The sequence below is a fragment of the Scyliorhinus canicula genome, chromosome 14 (assembly GCF_902713615.1).
Source record: "Scyliorhinus canicula chromosome 14, sScyCan1.1, whole genome shotgun sequence".
NCBI lineage: Eukaryota > Metazoa > Chordata > Chondrichthyes > Carcharhiniformes > Scyliorhinidae > Scyliorhinus > Scyliorhinus canicula.
Window position 1 is genome coordinate 147,759,915 of NC_052159.1, and position 25,524 is coordinate 147,785,438.

A 25,524-nucleotide genomic window follows, 5' to 3' on the forward strand; every position below is an offset into this window, starting at 1 on the left:
CGGAGCACCCGGAGGAAACCCACGCACACAGGGGGAGGACGTGCAGACTCCACACAGACAGTGAATGTGAATTGGAGATTCTGAATTCTCCCTGAGTGTACCCGAACAGAGGCCGGAATGTGACGACTGGGGAATTTTCACAGTAACTTCACTGCAATGTTAATGTAAGCCTACGTCTTACACGAATAAATATTATTATTATTAGATCTACCAGTTGCAAAGTCTTCGACTTTCTCTGCCCAGTGTGATGCAGGAACACTGGTATTTAATCTGCAATTTTATAATGACATTAAAACTACATTCACAAAATGCTTCAGAGTTGATATCATTTGAACCCTGTGACTGGATTCAGTTCCTTACATTGGATCATATTATTTATCGATTTCATTATTCTTGCCTCAGCCCCTCCCCTTTCAGACCTCGGGTTTGCTCGTCCTGACGGAGTGACTATCATTCGCCTCATATTCGTTTCAATCTTTTGATGTTGTTGTTTGCAGGAACGAGTTCCCGACAGCCCGTCACCTGCCCCGTCCCTGGAAGATGGCCGCCGGCCAGGGAGTCACGCTTCTTCCCATCGGAGCAGCAGCGTGTCGAGTTCACCAGCTCGGACTGAGAGCTCCTTCGATAGAATCCGTGAGTTCCTTCGACCGAGACTTTGATCACTAAATGTTTCATCTGGCTAATACACAAAAGAATATTTCAAATTCAGCATGTGGGTTTAAAGGAATAAAGGAAGATTAATAGCGTAACAAAAAAATGAATGAGAATGCATATTCTCGAGCAACAGATAAAAATGCAAATGCCCTTGAAAGGATTACAGCACATTGTAGTCAAACCTGAAAGTCATGTTTTTTTCTCAAATTTTCTACTTTCAACCTCTCCTGAATCATTGATTGTTATTGGAACGTGGTTCCATTATCCTTTCCTTTGTTCTGTTGTGACCTTGCACATAAAGGGATGCATTTTGTTGTCGCCCTAGTTCTCCTAAGAACATAAGAAGTAGGTATTGTCGTCGACCACTTGATCTTTTGAGCCTGCTCTGCCATTCAGTACAATCATGGCGAAACTGATCATGGTCTTACCTTCACTACCTACCAATCCCCAGAACCCTTGACTCAATTGTCAATTGCAAATCTATCTAACTCCACTTTGAAGAATGACCCAGCCTCCAGGGCTCTCTGTGAGATAGAATTCCAAATATTGTTGACCCTTTAAGAGAAGAAATTCCTCCTCCTGTCCATTGTACATGGAAGAAGTTGGTCTTCCCCGTTTCAGGATTTTCCCATGAGGGCAAGTATTATCTCAGAATCTGTTCTGTCAAGCCCCCTCAGAATGCTGCATTGGAATGCTGCAGCTGCACTCCCCAGGGGGGGCAAAGGTCAGGAAAATCAACCCTCCGAAATGTCAACATGACCATTTGACATTTAAGAATGAAAGCAGAGCTTGGTCCTCTCCTTATCTGATAGACTTGTGGATTTTCCAGGAGGATGCATTGGTTAAATTCATGGAAAAGGAACCCTGCATGATTCATTTTCTCCCTAGCCGAGAGCTACTGAGCCAACTATAGCTCCCGAATTGTGGCTCCAGCTGAGAAATGACGATCAAACAGAGAACCTTACAATCGCAGTACCCACCACTTGGCCATTGGGAACGATTGCCATTGATTTAATTGCGACGGTCAGTCTGTCCATGAACAATTAAATCTTGAAGTTCTTTTCCAGAAGTAAACGACAAAGAATGTCAGGGGTAAGGCTTCCCCATGATGGCATGTGGGTATTGTAACATTATGCTATGGAACCAACTGTACGCGAATACAACCTTTCAATTAGGAGACCTTTGATAACACATACAAAGAAAACAATATATAACGTTAGTGTTATCTTTCTTCCCCATTTCTGTTCAGCTACTTTATGAATACTAATTTGTGAATAGTGGGTCCTGATGACCCCATTAGGCAATTGGATTGACCAGGATACTGAGCACATGAAAGAAAATGATTGCTGAACATTTACTTTGTTATCAATATCAACCCAGCCTTTGTTACTATAAAAGCTCAGGAGGCCCGAGAAGGTACATTGGACAGCATTTAATAAGCCAACGTAAAGTAAAGGCCGCAACGCGACTTACGGCTCAAAGGTCCCAACCGGGTCTCGAGAACACGCCGATCCCAGTTTGGGCCGGCTTTTCTGAGGTGAATTTACGAGCCCCAGCTAGCGGGCTTCTGTCCACTAGCAGGGAGCTTGTATTCCATGAGTTCCGCGGGGAGATCAATCGAGGTGTCCCCGTGGGGTTCGGGAGTGTTACTATGGTTACACTACATGCCAACAATGCCATCAACGGCCGCGGTTTGTATAACACAGAAAACTGGCAGAAATACTCCTACCATCGTGTTTTTAAAATTAAAATCTCAAGTGCAAGCACTCGTTGGTATTGACTGATTCGAAGCAAATAAGGTCTTGGAATGAAAGTCTTTTAATGAAACTCCCTTGTTTTATCCTGCATGGTTACTGAAAAGTACATTGTTTACTTTAACTGATAGCTGTCCATCAGAATGGATTGTCAATTAACCAGGCCCTCCTGGGGCTGTCTCCCACTATCCTACCTGGGCCCAAGGAAGGAGATCTTGCTTGTCACGATGGAGGACATGAAGCGAAAAGGATGCACGCTGAAAAAGGTAAAATATCTGATGTGTGTTTCAGCGCTCACTGCAATAATTACTCAAGCAGGTCCCTCTCCTGGTGATCGGTGAAAAATGACTTATAAAACATTAATCTCTGCTTTGTTCTCAACCCCAGCGACAATTTTTATTGAACTGCGTCCTTTTTCCTGAACCCTTCAGCTTGAAGGGTTCTTGTGCTGCTAATTGGCAACCTTAAGTTCCTGCGGCCAGTTCAATGGGCAATTGGGGTGTAAATCCAGCAGGGTTGCTGAATGGAGTAATGTCGAGTTATCAACCAGCAAGTTCTGGAGATCTGTAATTCTCTGTAATCCCCTGAATTTGCCTGCTGATATTTGTTCTTTACCACGCCATTATTTTTCTGGTTAACTTCAGACCCACTGCAATCTGTGATCCCCCTCGAAATAATTCTCTTTCACAGGATAAAACAACTCATTTAATATTCAGGGTATGTTGTGCTTTATGCAAATGTACTTGTTTACGGGAGGTAGACAGGGAGTCTGGAGACTGGCCACTGTCATTGCACCCAGTCCAAAGAACAGAAACGGCATGGAGTCAGTGTAATAAATACAGGTCTAAATCTTCTGGTCCTGCCGACCCTGGGAATCGCCGCAGGTCAGATGGATAATTTGACAGACAAGCAAAACGTTTGTGGACCTTGGGTGGGAATATCCACCCTCTGGTCAGGTGGGACATGAAAATCCCACCCATAGAGCTTTTTTCTTAGTTGCAATGAATTTAATCGTCTTACTATGGAGATGCCAGCATGGGACTGGGGTGAGCACATTAAGAAGTCTTACACTACCAGGTTAAAGTCCAACAGGTTTGGTTCGAATCAGTAGCTTTCAGAGCACAGCTCCTTCCTCAGGTGAATGAAGAGGTGGGTTCCAGAAACATATGTATAGACAAAGTCAATGATGCAAGACAATACTTTGAATGCGAGGTAATTTAGTCTTCACAGGTCCAGGCGGAGCAACTGAGAGAGGGATAATCACAGATTAAAGAGGTGTGAATTGTCTCAAGACAGGACAGTAGGTAGGATTTCGCAAGCCCAGGCCAGATGGTGGGGCGGGGGGTGAATGTAATGTGACATGAATCCAAGGTCCCGGTTGAGGCCATACTCAGGTGTGTGGAACTTGGCTATAAGTCTCTGCTCAGCGATTCTGGGTTGTCGCGCGTCCTGAAGGCTGCCTTGGAGAACGCTTATCTGAAGATCAGAGGCTGAATGCCCTTGGCTGCTGAAGTGTTCGCCGACTGGAAGGGAAGATTCCTGCCTGGCGATTGTCGCGCGATGTCCGTTCATCCATTGTTGCAACGTCTGCATGGTCTCGCCAATGTACCACGCTTCGGGACATCCTTTCCTGCAGCGTATGAGGTAGACAACATTGGCCAAATTACATGAATATGTACCACGTACCTGGTGGGTGGTGTTCTCATGTGTAATGGTGGTACCCATGACGATCATCTGGCACATCTTGCAGAGATTGCATTGGCAGGGTTGTGTGGTGTTGTGGTCGCTGTTCTGAAGGCTGGGTAGTTTGCGGTAAACAATGGTCTGTTTGAGGTTGCGCGGTTGTTTGAAGGCAAGTAGCAGGGGTGTGGGAATGACTTTGGCAAGATGTTCATCTTCATCGATGACGTGTTGAAGGCTGCGAATAAGATGTCATAATTTCTCCGCTCCGGGGAAGTACTGGACGACAAAGGGTACTCTGTCGGTTGTGTCTCGTGTTTGTCTTCTGAGGAGGTCGGTGCGGTTTTTTTGCTGTGGCGCATTGGAACTATCGATTGATGAATCGAACGCCATATCCCGTTCGTACGAGGGCATCTTTCAGTGTCTGTGGATGTCTGTTTTCTCCTCCTCTTCTGAGCAGATCTTGTGTATACGAAGGGCTTGTCCACAGAAGATGGCTTCATTAATGTGTTTAGGGTGGAAGCTGCTTCACTTCTCCAGCTTCCACGGAGCACAGTATCCCGCGAACAGCGTGCCGCCTCCCCCTGCTGACAAACGCAAAAATACTTCAATGGCTTTAAAGTGCTTTGGGATATCCTGGGCAGGCCTCTCCATTTCTGAGACTAAGGGCGGGATTCTCCGTTTGGTGATCGGCCGGAGAATCCCTTTTTACAGAGAAATCGGGGGCGATTCGATGCTCCGCCCCCTCACAAATGGCATACTCGAGAAGCACGCCGCACACCGTCGGGGCGGCCTCAAGGATGTCAAGTGAGGTCCTCCCCCGATGCTCCATGCCCAATGGGCCAACTTCCCTACGGCGTGGTACACGTGTCCTATCAACTTTTGTAAACCTGGCATGGTGGCTGTGGACTGTGTCCAGCGCCGTCACAGTCGGCAGGGGGGGGGGGGGGGGGGGGGGGATTCAGCAGGGGCTGGGTGGTCTGGTGGGAGGTGTCCGGGAGCGGCGAGGGGAGAAGCTACAGGGGGGAAGTTTATGGAAGGCTGGGTCCACACGGGGCTGGCGATATGTTGTACGGCGCAGCCACCACAGGCCGCTGCATTGCGCATGCGCAGCCACGGACCCGCCCATTGTGTGTCCGTATCGGCAGGTTACATGGCACAACTGCCAGCTCCCCACCGAATGGAGCATCCGTGCGGGGGCGGGGTAACTTTTTGGTCAGAAGACCTGACGCATTATCCAGAATAGCCGCAGAATCGGAGAAACCGGCCCTAAGTGTTGATGCCGACGCAGAATTCGTGGATTTTCACAACAGCAAAACTGATGCCGAACCTGGATCGATTCAATGACCGTGGAGGGGCTAGCACCGGCGCCACGTGGAACACAATCGATTCCAATGAAAAACAGGGATAAGCATTAGGACATCCTGAGGCCATGAAAGGCGTCCACCCCCAGTCTCCAAACCACACTCACCTCACCACAGGTCAGTGGAAAGACTAAAGTCACCCTCAGGATCTTTCAGTGGCAAATGAATGGAAGAAATGAAATCATTTGTCATCCTCTGAAAAGTAACAATATTTTTAGGCTGCCCATTGCAGTGATACTTCAAGCAGATGAACACCAACACTAAAACCTTGGGCGGAATTCTCCGACCCCCCGCCGTGGCCCGACTTCTCCGCCACCCGGGAGAATTCGGCGGGGGTGGGAATCGCGCCGCGCCAGTCGGCGGGCCCCCCGCGCCGGTTGGCGGGCCCCCCGCGGTGATTCTCCGGCCCACGATAGGCCAAAGTCCCGCCGCTGACAGGCCAATCCCGCCGGCGGGAATCAGAGCACATCTGGTGCCGGTGGGAGCAGGCGGCGGGAGCGGGCCCCAGGGTCCTGGTGGGAGGGGGGGGGGCGATCTGACCCCGGGGGTGCCCCACGGTGGCTTGGTCCCCGTTCGGGGCCCACCGACCGGCGGGCGGGCCTGTGCCATGGGGGCACTCTTTTTCTTCCGCCACCGCCACGGCCTCCACCATGGCGGAGACAGACGAGACCCCCTCCACCGCGCATGCGCCGGTGTGACGTCAGCAGCCACTGACGCTCCGGCGCAAGTGTGGACTCACGCCAGCTGGTGAAGGTCTTTTGGCCAGCCGTTCGCGCTGGTCAGCGGGGCGCCAACCAGTACTGGCGCGGGCCTAGTCCCTAAAGGTGCGTAGAATTCCGCGCCTTTGGGGAGGCCCGACGCCAGAGTGGTTCTCGCCACTCCGGTACGCCGGGAGCCCCCGCCCCACCGGATAGGGGAGAATCCCGGCCCTTGTGAGAATAAGCACCGGGCATGCAGAATCCGAGTTCAATAAAATAGTAATTTTCTCCCTCACACTGTGGAGGAACATAAATGCAACAATATATATGTCATTTTTATCGAATGTTCGTGTAGAGTATCTTAAGTGAATATAAAGTCATACATGAACGCTTAACCATAATAGTGCTGCACATTATTGCCAATTAGGATTCTGTTCCTAAAAAAAGTAATTAATTCTCAACCAGTTGAAACCTTTAAACAGAAAGGTGATTACAGGTTACATGAGAAAATAAGAAGTAAAATCAGAAGTGGATCATTCGTTCCCTCGGGAGTGCTTCGCTATTCAATACAATCACAACTGATCTTCTTTCCTGATCGCTATATCCCTTGATTGTCTGAGAGATCAGAATCTGTGACCTGAATTGTCTGCATGTGGGAGTGCTCAGCACCTGAGAGTTAGCAGGGTGGACTCTGACAGGCCCTTTGCCATTTCATGTTCAATTGTTATAAATAGTGACACCACATGATTTCTGATGAGTTACCCAACTAGTGCTAACTCATCTAGTGGTACCCAACTTTGGGCAGCACGGTAGCATAGTGGTTAGCACAATTGCTTCACTGCTCCAGGGTCCCAGGTTCGATTCTGGCTTGGGTCACTGTCTGTGCGGAGTCTGCACGTTCTCCCCGTGTGTGCGTGGGTTTCCTCCGGGTGCTCCGGTTTCCTCCCACAGTCCAAAGGTGTGCAGGTTAGGTGGATTGGCCATGATAAATTGCCCTTAGGGTCCAAATTGCCCTTAGTGTTAGGTGGGGTTACTGGGTTATGGGGATAGGGTGAAGATAGGGCTCTTTCCAAGAGCCAGTGCAGACTCGATGGGCCAAATGGCCTCCTTCTGCACTGTAAATTCTATGTAAATTGAGCATTGATTGGTAACAGGTTGGGCTTCCATCTGCCCTTGGAAAGTAGTCCCACATTCGAACCTGCTGGTGGGGAGGGTAGTGAAGGGGGGTTTGTAAAATTCTGTCCATCTCAGTCTTGAGTATACTCAACGATGGAGCATGAACAATTCTTTAGGCTGAACCATTCCAAATATTCAATATCCTCTGAATGAAGAAATTGCTCCTCATCTCAGTCCTAAATCATTGACCCTCTATCCTGAGATTCCGTTCCTGTGTTCCAGAATACCCAGGCAGGGGAAATAACCTCTCATGCAGTGCCTGCTCTCGGCATCACAAACATCACCTCTCATTCTTCGAAATTCCAGAGAATATAGGCCCACTTTTACTCAGTTTCTCATGATAGGAGAGCCCTCTCATCCCCGGTACCAATCAAATGAACCTTCATTGCAGTGTCTCCAGGGCAAGTATATTCTTCCTTAGATTTGGAGTCCAAAACAGAACACATCATTCCAGAGCGTGGTCTCACCAAAACCCAGTGGGCGCGATTCTCCGCTGCCCATGACGGGTCGGAGAATAGCGGGAGGGCCTTCCCGACAATTTTCATGGCCTCCTGCTATTCTCCCCCCCCCCCCCCCCGCTCCGGCCCACACGAATCGCTGCTCGCCGGTTTTTACGGCGAACAGCGATTCTCCGCAGGCCGATGGGCCGAATACCACGGAGTTTACGGCCGTTTTCACGGCCGCGATCACACCTGCTTTCAGCGTTCGTGAAAACGGCCGCAAAGTGCCCATCCCGGACAACCATGGCACCGATTGGCACGGGCCTGCGATCGGTGGGCACCGATCGCGGGCAGCGGGTCCGATACCCGCGCACTATTTGTTCTTCCGCCGCCCCGCAGGATCAGTCCGCAGGGCGGCATGACGGCCCGCGCATGCGCGGGTTTGACGCGTCTGCGTGATGATGTCATCCGCGCATGCGCGGGTTGGAGCCGTTCAACCCGCGCATGCGCGGCTGACATCATCGTGCGCGTCAGCCGCCGTGACTCTTGGCGGGCGGAGTGATTCCCCCAGCCCCGATACTAGCCCCGCCAGGGGGGGAGAATCGGGTCCCGGGACGGAGCTCCGAGGCTGGCGTGAAACACGGCCAGTTTCACGCCAGCCTTCACGGCACGCCGGATTTGCGGAGAATCGCGCCCAGTATATTTGTTTGCAGACATCCTTTATTCTTGTACTCCAACCCTTCGCAACAAAGGCTAACACGTCAATTGCCTTCCCAATTCTGTGTTCCTACTACATCTCCACACAAGTTAATCTGAACATCAAAAAGTTTTAAGTTTTGCACGGCTAAAAAAAATATTATTTTTTCCTGTTCTTTCTGCTAAACTGAACAACCGCAAACATCCCCACATGAAAATGAAAATCGCTTTTTTGTAACAAGTAGGCTTCAATGAAGTTACTGTGAAAAGCCCCTAGTCGCCACATTTTGGCGCCTGTCCGGGGAGGCTGGTACGGGAATCGAACCGCGCTGCTGGCCTGCCTTGGTCTGCTTTAAAAGCCAGCGATTTAGCTGAGTGAGCTGAAACAGCCCCTAATACTCCTTCTGCCACCTTGGCAACCCACTCATTTAATCTGACGATACTGTTTTGCAGGCACTTGCTATACTATATTCCCACCTTACTCTGCATGATAAGCAAACCTAGATACCATGCTTTCGGTCTCTTTTTCTTTGTCATTAATACAGGTTGTAAATAGCTGAGGCCCCAGCACCGATCCTTGAGGCACTCCACTAGTCACAGCCTGCCACCGTGATCATCCCCCATTTATCCCTACTCTTTGCTTCCTGTCCTTTAAGCAATCTGCCTCCAATGCCGCTATATGATCCCCAACTCAATGGGCCCTTATCTTGCATATTGAACTTTTGAGTGGCAGCATATCATGCTGGAGGTAATAATAGATATGTTTCATCCACGTGTGACAAAGCAAGTCCTTGACTCGCTTATTAAAATGCTTTTCAGCTGAAATCTTACTCCGAGTATGAAACTTCATCCAGCTGTGAGTTATGATAAATATCTCCACTTAAAATCCTAGCCATAGCTCATGACGTTTTATCTGGTCAGTCACACTTGTGGAGATACTTATTAAATAACATTGGAATACCAAGGATGTTACATTCCAGTGGTTGGATGAAAGGAGAACATGAAGCACAATGCATTCTAGGTGTGTTTTCCCATGTGCAAAACACCTTCGGATTAATTAGCTTCAGTGCTTGCAGGTTCTAAAAACAAAATGTGTTTTCACTAGTATAATCTTATTTCATTAGCTTGGGTATTTGCCAAAATGGTTTGCTGCCAAAGACAATGAAACCGAAGTTATTCCTCAGCCCGTGTGATCTTCCTGGCTGCTCTTCTAAAGGGTAATTTTGAGAGGTGAGAGTCCTGGCTTACATTATTGCTAGGTGGAGGCATGGGTCCCATGATAGGCCCCAGGGTGTTATCTCTGAACTACACTCCCATCGTGTGAGAAGACATGCCAGGAAGAGAGACTTGCAAAGTGAAATCTCCAGGACTGGCATCAATCTTCATCGGTATACAGGTTACGCACACCAGCTTATGTCTTAACCATTGGAAATTTGAAATCTGCTCCAATCTCTCGATCACAGAAATCACTCACTATTTACATATTTTATTTTAACATCTCGGCATGCACCATACTGTGGATATAGTCAACGATAGAGTCAAACTAATCTAAGATTCCAGCATTCAGCAGTTTACGTCACCTAGGCTCACTCAGGTGATAAGGAATGTTCTTTGCCTAAAGCATCCCATTTGGTGGTGGAGGAATGCATGACAGAATGAATTCTAATGCTTTGCTCTTACCCGATGCTTGGTAAAGTGTGGAGATAGCAGTTTAACTCCTAGCTCCAACCTATGTCCTTCAGACCTGGCAATCCTAATGTCAGGAACACGGTCGGCTCCCTTAAACCATTATTCCCCCTGCGACTTTTTAACTAGCAACAGAACCATGAGAAAAAAGATTGGTATCGGTTGGAAGACAAACGTATGCCAATACATGAAATACTATGTTTGGTCTTTTAGCAATAGAAAGAGTACTTGCTGTGGAATTTGGCATATTAGGGGGAACAAATCTAAATCTACAAGAGACCAGAACACTGACCCAAAAGAATATAATGCTCTTTTTTATTGTTCTAATATGTCTCTCATCCTGAGGTCCATTTGCCTACATACCTGGCTGATGGAACAAAACGCATAGGGCTGGATCTGACATTCACGGTCGATGGCGAGCGAATCGCTCTCATCACTGCACTCTCCCAACCTCCCCCCCCGCCGCATCCCCCCATCCCCCGCACACCTCCATTGTAAGGTTTGGTCAGCAGCTGGTGCACATGAAAGAAGCCGGCCTACAGGCATAATGCACTGTTGGCTGGTTAGAATCAACACAGAGAGTGTGTCCTGCCCCTCAGTGGGATGCCAACCCACCCTTGCGAATTGTCAGTTTCAGCCGCCCAAGCAAAGCAGGAACTCAGTATGGTAGTGGGTGCTTCTGGTGCTGCCAGCAGACACTTGATGAAGAGATCCCTGGAGAGGCGTTTGTTGTAGTTATTGGACAGGGAGGGAATGGGACGCACAGGGAGCGGGGTTAGAGCTCTATGGAGCCAGGGAAGGGCCGGGAGGGCCTGGATGTCGGGAGGTGGGGCGGGGGGAGGGGGGGGGGGGGATTTCAGGCCAGGCAACAATGGAGGGGTATCATAGTGAGGGGATACAAGCAATGCACACTGGGTGCCCCCTGTACCCCATCCCTTCCTACCTTTTAAGCTGTTCCCTTTAAATGCTGCCTGCTCGCTCCCAGGTCCCAAACATTTTAGGGCACGGACAGTATTAGTCCATTCAATTGACCTGGTAATAAGCTCAATTGATTCAATTTATATAAAAATGGAAGGTGGGCTCCTGCTGAAACATGCCTGGCAGTGGTAGGGTTTTTGTAAAACCCAGCTCTTGGTGTAATCCCAAACAGCGCCATACTTCCCAGGCATGAATTCCCCCTTCTGATTTTTCTTATGCTTTTTGCCTCTTCTTTAGAGCAAGAGTTAGCACTTACAATTGTGCCCTGAATCTGTTGCCTTGACTCACTCAGTGCATGAACTAATATTTGAACCTTGCTCCAAATCTGGACCCTAACCCTAACCCTACACCACTGGAAGAAACAGCGGTTGGCAAATTGGCATCAGTGGCACAACTCTTTTTACACCCTTTGCCGTCAAGACCTTGGAAACGTGGCCGAGTGTAAAATAGGTGGTAAAAAACCACTGTCACCTTTCCCTGCCCAATAACAACAGTTCAAAACAACACCGATTTATTGTGTCAACCCAAATATCCTGGGTAAGAGATATATGGCGGGATTTTACGACCACCCCACCGCGTAATTTTTGGTGTCAGAGGTGACCGGCCAGTGGGATCTACCCACCCCACCATTGTCAATGGGATTTCCCGATGACCGCACTCCTCGTAGCCGGTAAACCCATGCGCGAACGTGGGACTGGGATATCCCGCCAGCGTGAACAGCCGGTAAATCCCGTCCGTAGGGTGCAGTTTCCTGGCCACATCCCACTGGAATTGGGATGGGATGCAGCTGGTACATCCCGGGAGAGGCCTCTTTGGGGATTTACCCAGCTCGCCACACCTTGCGAGATCTAACGGGATATCGCGAGGCACCACAATCTGGATCCCACCAACCCAGATCCGGCTAATCTGCATATTAAAGTGCTGCAGTAAAGCGCACTTTAATGTGCACTCGCTAGAGTTACCCAAAGCACGGGATCTAACCCCTGTGCCTTTGGAGATCTCAAGCGAGCGCCAGTTAGCACTGGCCTCCTCAAATGGGGACCAGGCATACCAGCGCTTGGGGGGTGTCTCCCAGGGGATCGGAAGCCCCGAGGTGGCTGGGCTCTAGGTAGGGTGATACTCTGGCATCCCTTATGCCACCTGGGCACTCTGGCATATGGTGCCAGGCTGGTAGTACCAAGGTGCCCGAGTGGCATTTTGCCCATGCTGGCGATAGGGGGCTGCCCTTCTTAGGTCTAGTGTGGGAGCTTGATGACCCCTTAGTAAGTTGGGCCATTGGTGGTGTCCGGGAATCGCGTTGGGGGGGGTCCCGCGATAAGGGTGAAGACTATGTGCAGCCTTGGCAGAGCGTTCTCCGCTGAGGCCCCAAAATAAAACAGTGCCCGTTAGATAGCGGACTCCTTCTCAATGCTGCGAGCATCGGGAAACACCTGACTAAACGCACTCGACACGGGACTCTGTTTCATGTCGTTAGATCATGCCCATTAGCTTTTGAATGGAAGTTTCCCTCTTCACGTGACTAGTGCTCATTGTTCCCTAGCTCTCCTCGACATTTTTGTGATTTTTATAGACTGGTTACAGAACCAAAGGAAGCTATTTGACCCAATGTCTATCAGTCGGCTTTTGGTACGAGCAACTCCAATATTCCCACCATCCTGCCTTTTTCTAGTTCTATATATTTGTTGCAGTTCAGATAATTAAGCAATTCCCTTTGAAAATCACAATTGAATCTGCCGATACCGCACTCACAGGCAATGCATTCCTGATCCTAACCACTCGCTGCAGAAAGAAGCCTTTCCTCGTGCCGCCTCTCATTTCTTTCCTGATCCCTTTAAATCTGCATCTTGTGATTCTTGACCCTTCCAGCAATGGAATTTGTTCCTCCCCATCTACTCCATCAAGACCACTCATGATTTTGATCACCTTTGTCACATCTGCTCTCAACCTTCTCTAAGGAGAACAATATCAACTTTGCGTATCTGTCCACATAGCAGACTTGTCTCATTCCCAGCAGAATTCTTCTAAATCTTTCCTAAAACCTTCAAGTCCTTCCTAAAATGTGATGTCCAGAATTGGACATAATGCTCGAGTTGAGGAGCACCTTTCTCGCTTTTCTAACTTCAGCGATAAAGTAATTATTTTTAGCAGTTCATGAAGATTTAGGGCAGGATTCTCCCGCAATCGGTGGGGCGGGCCGTACCGGCGCCAAAGCGCGGCGTGCATCACTCCGGCGTCGGGCCGCCCCGAAGGTGCGGAATCCTCTGCACTTCCGGGGGCTAGGCCGGCACTGGAGTGGTTGGTGCCGCGCCAACTGGAGCCGAAGGGCCTCCGCCGGCCAGCGCAATTTGGCGCATGTGCAGGAGCGCCAATGTGTTCTGGCACATGCGCAGAACCGCTGGCGTGATTCCTGCGCCAGCACAGGTGTTTCTTCTCTGCACCGGCCACCGTGGAGCCTTACACAGGCCAGTGCGGAGGGAAGGAGTGCCCCCATGGCATAGGCCCGCCCGCAGATCGGTGGGCCCCGATCGCGAGCCAGGCCCCCAAAGACTCCGCAAGCCGCCCTCAAAGCCAGGTCCCGCCGGTATGGACCTTGTCTAATCCACGCCGGCGGGACTGGCCGAAAACGGGAGGCCGCTTGGCCCATCGGGGCCCGGAGAATCACCGAGGGGGGGGCCACTACCAACGGCCCCCGACCGACGCGGCACGATCCTCGCCCCTGCCCAAAAACCGACGCTGGAGAATTCGGCAGCCAGCGTTGGAGCGGTGGGGTGGGATTCATGCCGCCCCCCAGCGATTCTCCGACCCGGCAGGGGGTCGGAGAATCCTGCCCTTAAGTTCACTCCCAAGTCTGTGCAGAGTTAGAGGATATCAGTTCAAGCAATCTGGAGGGACTATAATTGAGTGAGCACCCTCGGCAGATTGGCACACAAATCCATCATCACTACTTGGTATCCCGGGTGGATAGTGCTCATGCTGGACATCAGTTGAGGATAATTTGAGACTCATTAGAGCAGTTTCCAATGATCATTGCCAAGGCTGCACAAGAGTTGTACATTGAGTGTAGTGCCTAAGGTTCTGCCGGCATCCCTAGAACAAGACCCTTTCATCAGTCAGGAAAGAGGAGGCCAGTTAAAAAGGAAGAACATTCAGGGAGAAAACGAAAAACGTAAAGGGCCAGAATTTTAGGAAAAAATTCTTCATGGGCATATTTTCCAGCAAAGTGTGAATTGTTAATGACCACAACATGCATGAAGATTTGCACAGTGCTGCCTTTAACTTGGAAAAAACACAATCTTGCACTAAATCTCCACATGGGTTTCTTGAGGTGGCTTTATTTGCACATGAATTTCCATTAAACTGACCACAGGAAGTTAAGTCCAGTAATTAACAGCTAAGCACCTTTTAATCAGGTGGAAATTGTTAATGGCTGAAAATTAACCTTTCTTGACCGAGCAGATGACCAATTAAAAATGTGGCATATCATTCATGCGGATAGTGAATTATTGTTGGAGTTTCTCAATCTGTTAGATTTGGGGGGGAAAGAAAAATTCTTCCATTTCCTTTTTATCTTTATTTAATCTGCCTTTCTCTCTCTCTTAATTTTCTTTCTGTAAATGATTTGACAGTAAATGAATCCAATCTAATTTAGTCCCATTTTCTGTCCTTCCTCTGTCGATTTGCAAATCTTTAAATCTCCCTCATGAAGGAGACAAACCATTATTTACTGAGGTCTCGGATGTCTTGTTGTCCTTGTTACACTGTCACCAGCTTGTACTTCCAACAACCTGCAGAACAAAAATTATTTGAGATGAAAAGTGTTGAAAAAAAGTCGAACAAGACTTCTGCCCAAGTCCATCAAAATCTAGATCGTTCTAATTTTCTGCTGCTCAACAGTCATGGGGAATCTATCAAGGGCTCCCTGTTTTCCATCCATACACTCTTGACTGCTCTGAACATTAGTCACTGTGCAACCTCATTATAAAAATGGATATGGTTTGCAGAATTTAGTCAGTGTCAGGTAATTGAAGTAATTCCCTAAGTAAACATCACATGATTCAAAACATTCTTGCGGGATTTCGTTGTTTTCCTTCCCCCTCTCAAACAAATTACCATCCAGACATTTTCTTGTTGGGGAATAGTGCTGAGCATGTTTATAGTTCAGAATAATTGAAACTTATTTAGAATAAGCGGAAGAGTGTCCCTTTAAAAAGAAAACACATTTTTACTTTTGTGTTTTTTAAAATATTAATTCATTAATGCAGAGGACAGTAAGTAAATTGCTTTGCAATTTGCTGAGGATGAATTAATGAACAGATCTTCCTCCAGCTCCCAGAGTTGCAATTTTCATAATAACCTCAGACCTCTCTTTTGGCAGGTTGTTTAGGTTTTTTTTCCTTTGGTTTGAAGGCTTTCATTAGTCTAATGAGTGCTGTGGAAGGGCAAGCAGTTAGGACAACTTACAGTGGATTGCTATCATAACAAATGAGGCAATTTGAATAACATGTATGGGTTTATGCAAAAGGTTGTAAAACAGGATCTGCAGTTGACTAATACATCAGACCAACTAATAAATAAAGTAATCCCGATAAGAGGGTGTTGTTTGGTGGATGAAATTAATAATTTATCCAACTGTAAAGAGATGATACATTGTTGTTCAGTCCATGTTAGCAGAGAGCATTTTCTCGATATGAGTCCCACTGACCTTTCGCCCATTCATCCTCGTAGATTTAAACTAATACTGGATACATAACTAGATTAAGCTTCCAGATTATAGGCTACCAGGTGAGTGTGATAGATTAACCATTCATACTTTCCTTGGCGATTTTATCAAAATGTTCCTGGTGTTTTTCCATATGCCCTTTGAATTTACTGCCAAGATCGTCATAATTAAACATTCTCAAAATGTTTTGATTTAGGAACTGGGGGTAAATGCATGTGATGAAAGCAGTAGAAGGCTCCAAGGTTTTTACCTTTGCAAAGGTTAAAAAGGGAAATAGACCAGAAGTTTGTCAGTTTTGTGCTGGGTTAACTAATCTGAGGCTGTGTTGGCAAGGGCCTTTCAATTGGCTCGAAGGCCATCTCAACCAGTAATAGAGGGGGAGAGGAGGGGAGGGGTATTGACTCGGGCGCCCGCACCTGACCACTACTCTGCAACCTCTGCTGAAGCGCATGTGTAATAATGACAGGGAAGCCTGATATCTAGGCTAACACATAAATTACAGTTATTTGGAGAGAGGGGGTTTTAGGGTGGTGGGGAGCTACAACTGGGTCGTCAATTCTTGTGGAACAGTTGTCCCATCAGGAACTGAAAACATCAGCAGAGGAAGGAATGGAGATCTCATGGGGAATATGAGTGAGAACCAAAACTTGAGAATAAATATTGCTGGAAATATGTGATCTGTCAGGGAACTTCGAATACCTGTACTGAGTCAGTCCGACTGGGGAAAGATAAGGGAAATATACTGGGCGCGATTCTCCCAAAACGGGAGAAATCGTAAAGCTGGCGTCAAACCCGGGCGGGTTTGACGCCAGCGCGCCCCTTCCCGACCGGGAACCGATTCTGGTCCCAGGTCGGGGCTAGCAGCCCGACGCCGTAGGCTCCGGCATGATGGGCTTAACGAATATCGTTAAGCCCGCTTGCCGGAGTTAGCGCCGGCTGACGCGTCATATGACGTCAGCCGCGCACGCGCGGATTGGAAGACTCCAACCCGCGCATGCGCGGATGACGTCATCGCGTATTTGCGCAAAACCCGCGCATGCGCGGGCCGGGTTGCCCCTCAGCCGCCCCGCAAATGGATACTGCGGGGCGGCGGAAGGAGAAAGAGTGCGCGGGCATCGGGCCCACTGCCCGCGATCGGTGCCCACCGATCGCGGGCCCATGGCACCCTTGGCACGGCCGTGGTACTGCCGTGCCAATCGGTGCCATGGTTATGAAAAGCGAGTTTGTGACGCCGTTTTTACAAACGGCCAGACCAGGTGTGTTTGCCGTTCGTAAAAACGGCGTAAAGGGCTGGGACTTCGGCCCATCGAACAGCAGTGAATCGCTGCCGGCCGTAAAAAAACGGCGGCAGCGATTCGGGTCGGGAGTTGGGCGGGGGGTGGGGGAGAATAGCGGGAGGGCGGGAAAAATGTCGGGAAGGCCCTCCCGCTATTCTCCGACCCGTCGTGGGGGTCGGAGAATTTCGCCCACTATTTACAAATGGGGAGCAGAGCCTGATGTCACACATGATAGAACTTGGATTTTGTGCATCAGTGTTCCAGGAGCCAAGCTGGTTGGGAAGTCGGAACCAAGACACACGCCCGACTTGGTGAAGCGATGAGGCCGTTGAATCTCGCAGGAGGCCTCTCGTGAGATTCACAACGCTTTAAACGGCTCGCGAGATTTAATGAGATCTCGTGAGATGTCGCGATCTGGATCTCGCCCTCACTGTCTGAGATCCAGATTAACATTTTTCAGTGAGTGTTAGGCTCATTTAAATATGTCTCTGCCACATTTCTGTCACCTGGAAGACCTTGCCATGGCGCTAGTTACCACTGGTTTCCACAAAATGTGGACCAGGCATAACAGTACCTGAGGGATCTCCCAGGCCATCAGAGACCCCGGGTGGTCGGTCTCTGGGCAGAGTGGTCCTCTGGCACTCCCGCTGGCATGTGGCCACCTTGGCACTGTCACACAAGCATCTTGGAGGTGCCACCCTGGAACTTCCATGGTGCCCACGTGGCACTGCCAGGTTGGCGGGGCCACTGCCGAGGTGCCACTCTGGCAGTGCTAAGGTGCCCAGGTGCCAGGTTGCCCAGGCCAGGGATTGTGTATGGGGGTGCACTGCCCTTAAGAGGTGGGGTGAGGGGAGCTTGAGGACTTTCCCAGAGGTATGTTGGGTGCAGTGGGGGGTGAGTCCAGAGGCCACTATGGGGTGTTTGGGGTCAAAAGATCAGGATGGCCTTTAGAAATGGTGCCTCAATCCGTGAGTCATCTTCCTGCATTGGTGAGCTGAGCTCGTCAGTGTGGGAAATGAGGTAAGTGCCCCGCTGAGGACAAAAAATGGTCAAAGTCCCATTAAATGGTGGTGTCATTCTCTTTGCTGCGTGTTTCAGGAAACACCCCGCTAAACCCACCCAAAAAGGGACTCTGTTTTTGTCCCGTTAAATCACGGCCACTTTCTCAGCTGTCCCCTTTTATATGTTCTCAAAGTACTTAATTGAACAATGTCCTTCATCTGTGTGTCCTAACAGTATAATTTTTTTAATTTTTTTTTATAAATTTAGATTACCCAATTCATTTTTTCCAATTAAGGGGCAATTTAGCATGGTCAATTCGCCTAGCCTGCACATCTTTGGGTTGTGGGGGCGAAACCCACACAGACACGGGGAGAATATGCAAATTCCACACGGACAGTGACCCAGAGCCGGGATCGAACCTGGGACCTCAGCGCCGTGAGGCGGTTGTGCTAACCACTAGGCCACCATGCTGCCTCTAACAGTATAATTAACAGACTATTAATTATCAGTGTTCGGTAATTCTTCACAACACAAGTAACTCTCTATTTAATGTTCTAACTGTGAATATGGTAACCTAGCGGTGTGTGAATTCTGTGAGTTTGAATTCAATAACTCAAACCGGGGAATTTCCGGCCCTGTTGTAGTGGCGTCCCCTCGGTGGCTGCAGTGAGCCATTCAAAGGTCCTTTGACTTCTGCGGGACCGAAAGATCCCGCTGACCGGAGGGGGCGGAAAATCACTGCCTCAGTCTTTTGTGAGCTAGGACCTGGGAATGATGATGGAAGCTGTCGGGTTGTCATTAAAATAACAAATGGTTCACTAATGTCCTTCAGGAATGGGATCCTTCCACCCCTGACCCACACGTTACTCCATTCACACATTGCATGGTTGGCTTTACAAAAGAACTGGGAAACCAGTAGTAAGTGTTCAGAAAAATCCTTAGCATTAGCTAGGCTGCTCGAGTCGAAATAGACTGTGGTAAACCACAAGTCTCATTCTCAGTGAAAAATCTACATTCTATGGGATGACTAGCCATGAACCAGCTGTTTGTTCTGATTATCAGAGGTGAATCTTGCCCTCGTCCTATAATATGCAAAGTGAATTGGGCAGAAGTAACACTTGTTAGTCAGCCAGGTGTATGACACCTATTCAATCGGTAAATATTTTATGACAGTGTTTTAATCTTTCGTTGGTGGGGGTGTTAACGCATGCTCGTTTCTCCAGAACTACTTCTTCTTAAAGGTGGTGAAGCAGGACAATCCTGCACATTCATACTCAGAAAACGGAAAAGAATTAAAGGACAAAAAAAGTAAGTTGTATGTTTATTTAAATCCACGGAAGCCATTCCATGACAACATCCACTGACAGTCTGGGGAATGCTTTGCTCTCATTTTGTGCAGGGAATTGCAAATTAGGCTGTCATAAAAATGGACTTCTGCTTTCCAATAGCTTATCCTTCGGAGACTTGAACCCTTGAGATGAATGTGTTTCATTGCACTTTATTACATTATTTTTAGTGCATTTGATTGCCAGAAAACAGAACCTAATTAAGATTCGTAGAACCGTTTGGACCAAAACTACTTTTGCATTATATATAACTACAGGATTTGTTAGTTCTGCAAAATAAAATCTTTTATCATTATTCAGTGCAATGAAAATATTTCCACTTAAATGTCATCAAATGACTAGCCTTACGATAATTGATTGTATTTGTAGCATTTATACAGTCACGGAAGCTGTAACTTGCTTTCCTTCTGGAAGCAAATCAAATTGTGAACAACAATCTGAAGCTCATTTCCGTCCACAAATCACCAATTTCTCCTATTTCAAGGTTGTGTCATAATTTATAACTCAGCCCTTTTTTTCTAAAGACCAGATCCACTCTCCTTTTGCTCTTGGGCATTTGAGAGATCGAGGTTCAATGTGTGCTGTCAAGTGGAGGCAAGCATTCTCCGTGTGGTAACCCTCGCTGTGTGTTTTTTTTTCTTGGGATGACAATCCTGGGAAGAATTCTTGGAAACTTGGTCTGGAGATTGGGTGTAGTGGCTGGATTTTATTTTTCGTTTTTTCTTTCTTTTTCATTTATTCTCTAAGTTCTCCCCTTCTATTCCTCTGTTGAAGGCAGCCTTGTTTGCTGTGCCGTGGGGTGACTTGCCCAGGGGGCAAATAGTCATTCATCCATCAGCCCAAATCACGCTTCAGAAGACTACTTGATGATGGAGAGATTAACAGTTGAGCCTTTACATTTGCCTGGAGAACAAAGAACAAAGAACAAAGAAAATTACAGCACAGGAACAGGCCCTTCGGCCCTCCCAGCCTGCGCCGATCCAGATCCTTTATCTAAACCTGTCTCCTATTTTCCAAAAGAGCAAAGAAAGGAGAAGGCGATAACCATGAATTTGGGAGATATATGTGTGTTGACAGAGGTCCTGTAGAATCTGACAGGGTAAATGGAGGCCATTTAACCCATTGTGCTCAGCCCAGCATGCTGAAAGATCCCATTTCCTTTTTCGCTTCCCCATACCCAACACAATCGTACACCTGGCAATGCTAATTCTGTAAAGAGTGATATTTCAGTATTCCGCAGTTGGGAGTAGAACGTCCAAAGACTGTAGATATCAAGCCTTGGAGTTCATGTTGACCAGCTGGTTTAAGGTAATTTACCAGCAATAAGATCAAAAACACATGGGGGAGATAATACTCAACCTTGATAGGGACGCAGATCTGGCAATAGCCCTCGGGCTGCCTGGTAAACACACTGCTCAATTGTCCTTTTCATTAACAAAGTGCTGCAGTCAGTCTTCTACCTCATCTTGTAACCTCTGCTCACATTGGATTTTTCTCCTATACGATCAACATTAGATCACAGAGGTATTGGCAGAAAAATAACTTGTGCCAACTCGTCTGACAGACATTTCTTTTCTATCTTAGCCTGCAGTGGAGTTTAATAGTTCTGCAGCTGAGTTGGCATACACATAGCAGGCTCTGTTGCACAGGAGAAGTAAATTGAGTCAAGCAGCAGACCGAGAGGAAAGATCGATTGCATCCCTGTGAGAGGAGATGCGAAGGATCTTTCTTTATATTCGTTTAATAATTTGTGACAAGGGTCAGAAGTTGTATTTACCAAGGTAAAATTGAATCACGTCACATGACCAAGTGTTCCTAGTTGGCATTAACGCTTCTGGGTTGAGTTCCTGATTCGATAGTTTTAATCTCAAGCAGTCATCGGCAATGTTTCCAGGGTTCTTTTTTTGTTACCTACACTGAGCAGAGATGCGAACTTAGAAATTCCACATTGCAGCTATGGGTCAGTTACATCTCGAGTTCAGTTTAAAGTAGAGCAAATTCTTTAAAGCTCCTTTGCCTTTGTTGTGTGACCTCATTTCACGAACTTGCGTCTCGATAACAGTTTCAACCATGGAATGTGGCTGTCTCTCGGTGAATAGTGTCGTCACGTGATAGCTTGTGGATGAAAAAGGGGAAGAGGGTGGAGAGGGCTGGATAGGTTTGGTCGGGTCCACAAATAGATTCAGTACTGTGTGGGGTTTTGCTGCATTTGTAAAAGGTTTGATGAATTGAACACTAGGTGGAGGTCGGAATCTTATCAATCTGGCTCAGGCTGAAATCCAGCATGGTGGTTAGCATCAATGCTTCACAGCTCCAGGGTCCCAGGTTCGATTCCCGGCTGGGTCACTGTCTGTGTGGAGTCTGCACGTCCTCCCCGTGTGTGCGTGGGTTTCCTCCGGGTGCTCCGGTTTCCTCCCACAGTCCAAAGATGTGCGGGTTAGGTGGATTGGCCATGCTAAATTGCCCGTAGTGTAAGGTTAATGGGGGGATTGTTGGGTTACGGGTATACGGGTTACGTGGGTTTAAGTAGGGTGATCATTGCTCGGCACAACATCGAGGGCCGAAGGGCCTGTTCTGTGCTGTACTGTTCTATTCTATAACCCTCCAGCTTCATTGACCAGCTTTGAGCCTTCTTGCCAAAGAAAACTGAGTGGGCGTGGTTCAGACCACCATTCTGGTGGGGCCGGGCGTCATAGAGCCGGATACCGGCTCCAAATAGACAGAGGCGCCATCTTTAAAGAGCGCCCCGACCAGCTCTGCAGTCAAACGGCCCCCAGCACACAGCACGGAGAGGTCGGGGGCTCCCCCACTACCCCCCCCCCCCCACACCCGCAATCGCCATTCATCGCTGGCATACCCTCCCCCCCCCCCCCCCTCCCCTACCACATCCATCGCTGGCATCCCCTTCCCCCCCGCACTCCCCTACCACATTCATCGCTGGCATCCCCTTCCTCCCCCTTTCGACATTCACCACTGACATCCCACCTCCCCACCCCCCACCCCCATCTCTGCTCTCCTCCCTCACCCACCACACATCAAAGCACCTTCTAATGGGTCCCCGAAAAGGGTCCACCCCTGGAGCTACCCTCTGGCATAGATTGGCACTGCCAGGTTGGCAGTGACAATGGGCATGTCCCTCTACTCCCCCTCCCCCGGGGGGCCATATTAGCTCTGAGCCTCCGGAGGAATCCTGTCGACTGCCTCAAACCTGGCCAAACCTGATGTCAACCTCAGCGAGTTACGACTATTTAGCGAGGGGAGATAATTTGGCTGGGGAGGCCGCTAATAATATTAAAACTCATTCAAATTTGTTAAAATGAGGTTCACGCCCCGTGAACCCCATGACGTCCACCAGCGGGGAGTGGGAATTCGGAAACGCGATCTCTCGGCAAGAATCGCGTTCCCCGATTCTCACGAGATTTTCCGCCCTCGCCGCCCATCCTGCGGAAGGTGAGTGCAGGCTCAAGATTCTGCCCACCGTTAATTTTGTTTTTGTGCTGGAGCAGGAAGATTTTGGAAAAGGTCCAGGGCCAGTAGATGGAAGCACATGCCATAATCCCGTGGATACCTGTGATCTTGCGGATTAATCCAAATACATAAATGAGACACACATAAATAAATGATTCTATGATTCTATTTTGCTCTCCGAAAGCTCTTTGGGAGGCAAGGCAGCAGCTTTGTTACAGAGCTCTCAATAATGATAGCAGCAGACTCATTTCTTCCCTGAGTCGATTTGTAAATTATGTGCCAATTGCCATTCCGAAAGCTCTGCTACTCCATCAGTGTTGTGAAAATGTGTATTGTTAGGCATTATCGCAGCCATCAGGGTAATCAATGTGTGGACTCAACGTGACTCATTTATAACAAGTCATGTTGCCAGCTTTTTCAAGCAGATGCCTCACTAGCTTTGCGTTGTCTTTGTACACTGTTTCCCACTCAATCAAACCCGAGGAAAAGTAATACGGCATACATATCCATCTGAAGTGGACTCGATTCTTATCAAAATTAAGTTTAAAGGAGGGTTGTGTTGGGAACTGAATTGCTCGATTGTTGCAGGGCAGGGGTGGAGTAGAGGGGAATGTAATTTGGGATGTGTGGAGGGCTTGTGGCACAGGGGGACGCATCTCTGCCTCTGAGCCAGACACTCACCCAGGACTTGATGGTCAAGGAAGGTGCGTTCACAACACGGTCAACCGGTTTGCCTGTGTCAGCCTCGAAATCCATCCAAACACACCAATGGCTGGCGGTAAGAGCGGGAGAGACTCCTGGTCAGCCACGTTTGATTTAGTGTGGCGGCCTTCCAGCCATAAGCCCCTGACAACAGACTAGTGACCTGTTCCGGGAATTACTAGCTATGGAAACAGACTAAAGTCTGCCTGAGTGCTCTATTAGGTGCGGGAAGAAAATTGGAATGGAATTTGGGGATGTAAGTCAGATACGCTAGGTGTAGATACGCTTGGGAGGCACAGTAGCACAGTGATTAGCATTGTTGCTTCACAGCACCAGGGTCCCAGGTTCGATTCCCGTTTGGGTCACTGTCTGTGCGGAGTCTGCACGTTCTCCCCTTGTCTGCGTAGGTTTCCTCCGGGTGCTCCGGTTTCCTCCCACAAATCCCGAAAGACGTGCCTGTTAGATGAATTGGACGTTCTTAATTCTCCCTCTGTGTACCCGAACAGGCGCCAGAATGTGGCGACTAGGGGGATTTTCACAGTAACTTCTTTGCAGTGTTAATGTAAGCCTACTTGTGACAATAATAAAGATTATATTAAACCGTGCTAAAATACACATTCAATCCAGGTGGATCTTGGTGCTAGCATTGACGAAAGCCTGATAGGGCAGCACGGTAGCATGGTGGTTAGCATAAATGCTTCACAGCTCCAGGGTCCCAGGTTCGGTTCCCGGCTGGGTCACTGTCTGTGCAGAGTCTGCACGTCCTCCCCGTGTGTGCGTGGGTTTCCTCCGGGTGCTCTGGTTTCCTCCCACAGTCCAAAGATGTGCGGGTTAGGTGGATTGGCCATGCTAAATTGCCCGTAGTGTCCTAAAAAGTCAGGTTAAGGGAGGGGGGGTTGTTGGGTTACGGGAATAGGGTGGATACGTGGGTTTGAGTAAGGCGATCATTGCTCGGCACAACATCGAGGGCCGAAGGGCCTGTTCTGTGCTGTACTGTTCTATGTTCTATGTTCTAAAAGTGAGGCAAGTTAGCTGAATGATTTGTTAAAACAGGAAATGGTTCAGTTCACAATGGGCATGACACATACACTACCAACTCATTAATATTCATCCAGCCAAGACCATTTTTACTTCCATGCCCTCCACAAGCTTCTTTTAATCATGAAAACTACCAATGAGCAGATATCAAATTGGAAATGCACCGTCACAAGTTATCATGGCCTTTTTTAAAAAAAAATGGTTGCTGTTGCCCATGACCAAATGTGAACTTGCACTTAAAAAGATGGAATATCCATCAAAAGCTATGTACCAGTTATTAACCAGATATATTTTCCTCCATAACTTACTGTTACTGATAGCTGCTGTACTGACTAACGCATATTTTAATCTTCTTTTGACAATGGAAAATGTACCTTATGTTAAGCTGATCGTTTTTGTCACATTAACATCCAAAAGCACTATTGCTAGGCATATACTGGAGCAACAAAATGTAAGGAAAGAACAGTGGAACAGAGGTGAAATCCATTACCTTCTGTCGCCATTAATTGAGATTACTGTGAAACATTGGCTGCATGTGAAGACATTCTGCATAGTGACTAATGGTTCGACTATACCTATGTTAAGGTGCAACACTGAAATATCTGTGGCCAGTGGCCCTCATGTGTTTGACAGATGTGAGTTTTGTGATGGGATTGTTGGCTAAGTGAGGTACATAACTCAATACAGGGTCATTTTCTGTCTTAATTTCTGAGAGAGATGAAGCAACGAGAGATTTATTTTCTGAAAATCCACACCAGCACCAAAATTGAGCTGTACCCACCACTGAGGGTTTTTGTGGCTGAAGAGGGAAAATCAATTCAAATGTCCCAAAGGTGTTTTGCTTA

At 48.2% G+C, this 25,524-nt stretch overlaps 1 protein-coding gene across 3 annotated transcripts in view; it reads left to right on the plus strand.

Annotated features, from left to right (window-relative positions):
- Window positions 1–25,524, plus strand: part of dachc (dachshund c) — a 602,876-nt gene that overhangs the window by 489,330 nt on the left and 88,022 nt on the right. For 2 of the 3 annotated variants that reach the window (XM_038817808.1, XM_038817810.1), the window contains 2 exons: window positions 498–633; window positions 2,540–2,674. In XM_038817808.1, the coding sequence (XP_038673736.1) occupies window positions 498–633; window positions 2,540–2,674 (271 nt within the window). The remainder of the gene's footprint in view (window positions 1–497; window positions 634–2,539; window positions 2,675–25,524) is intronic. The other variant, XM_038817809.1, reaches the window with a different exon arrangement.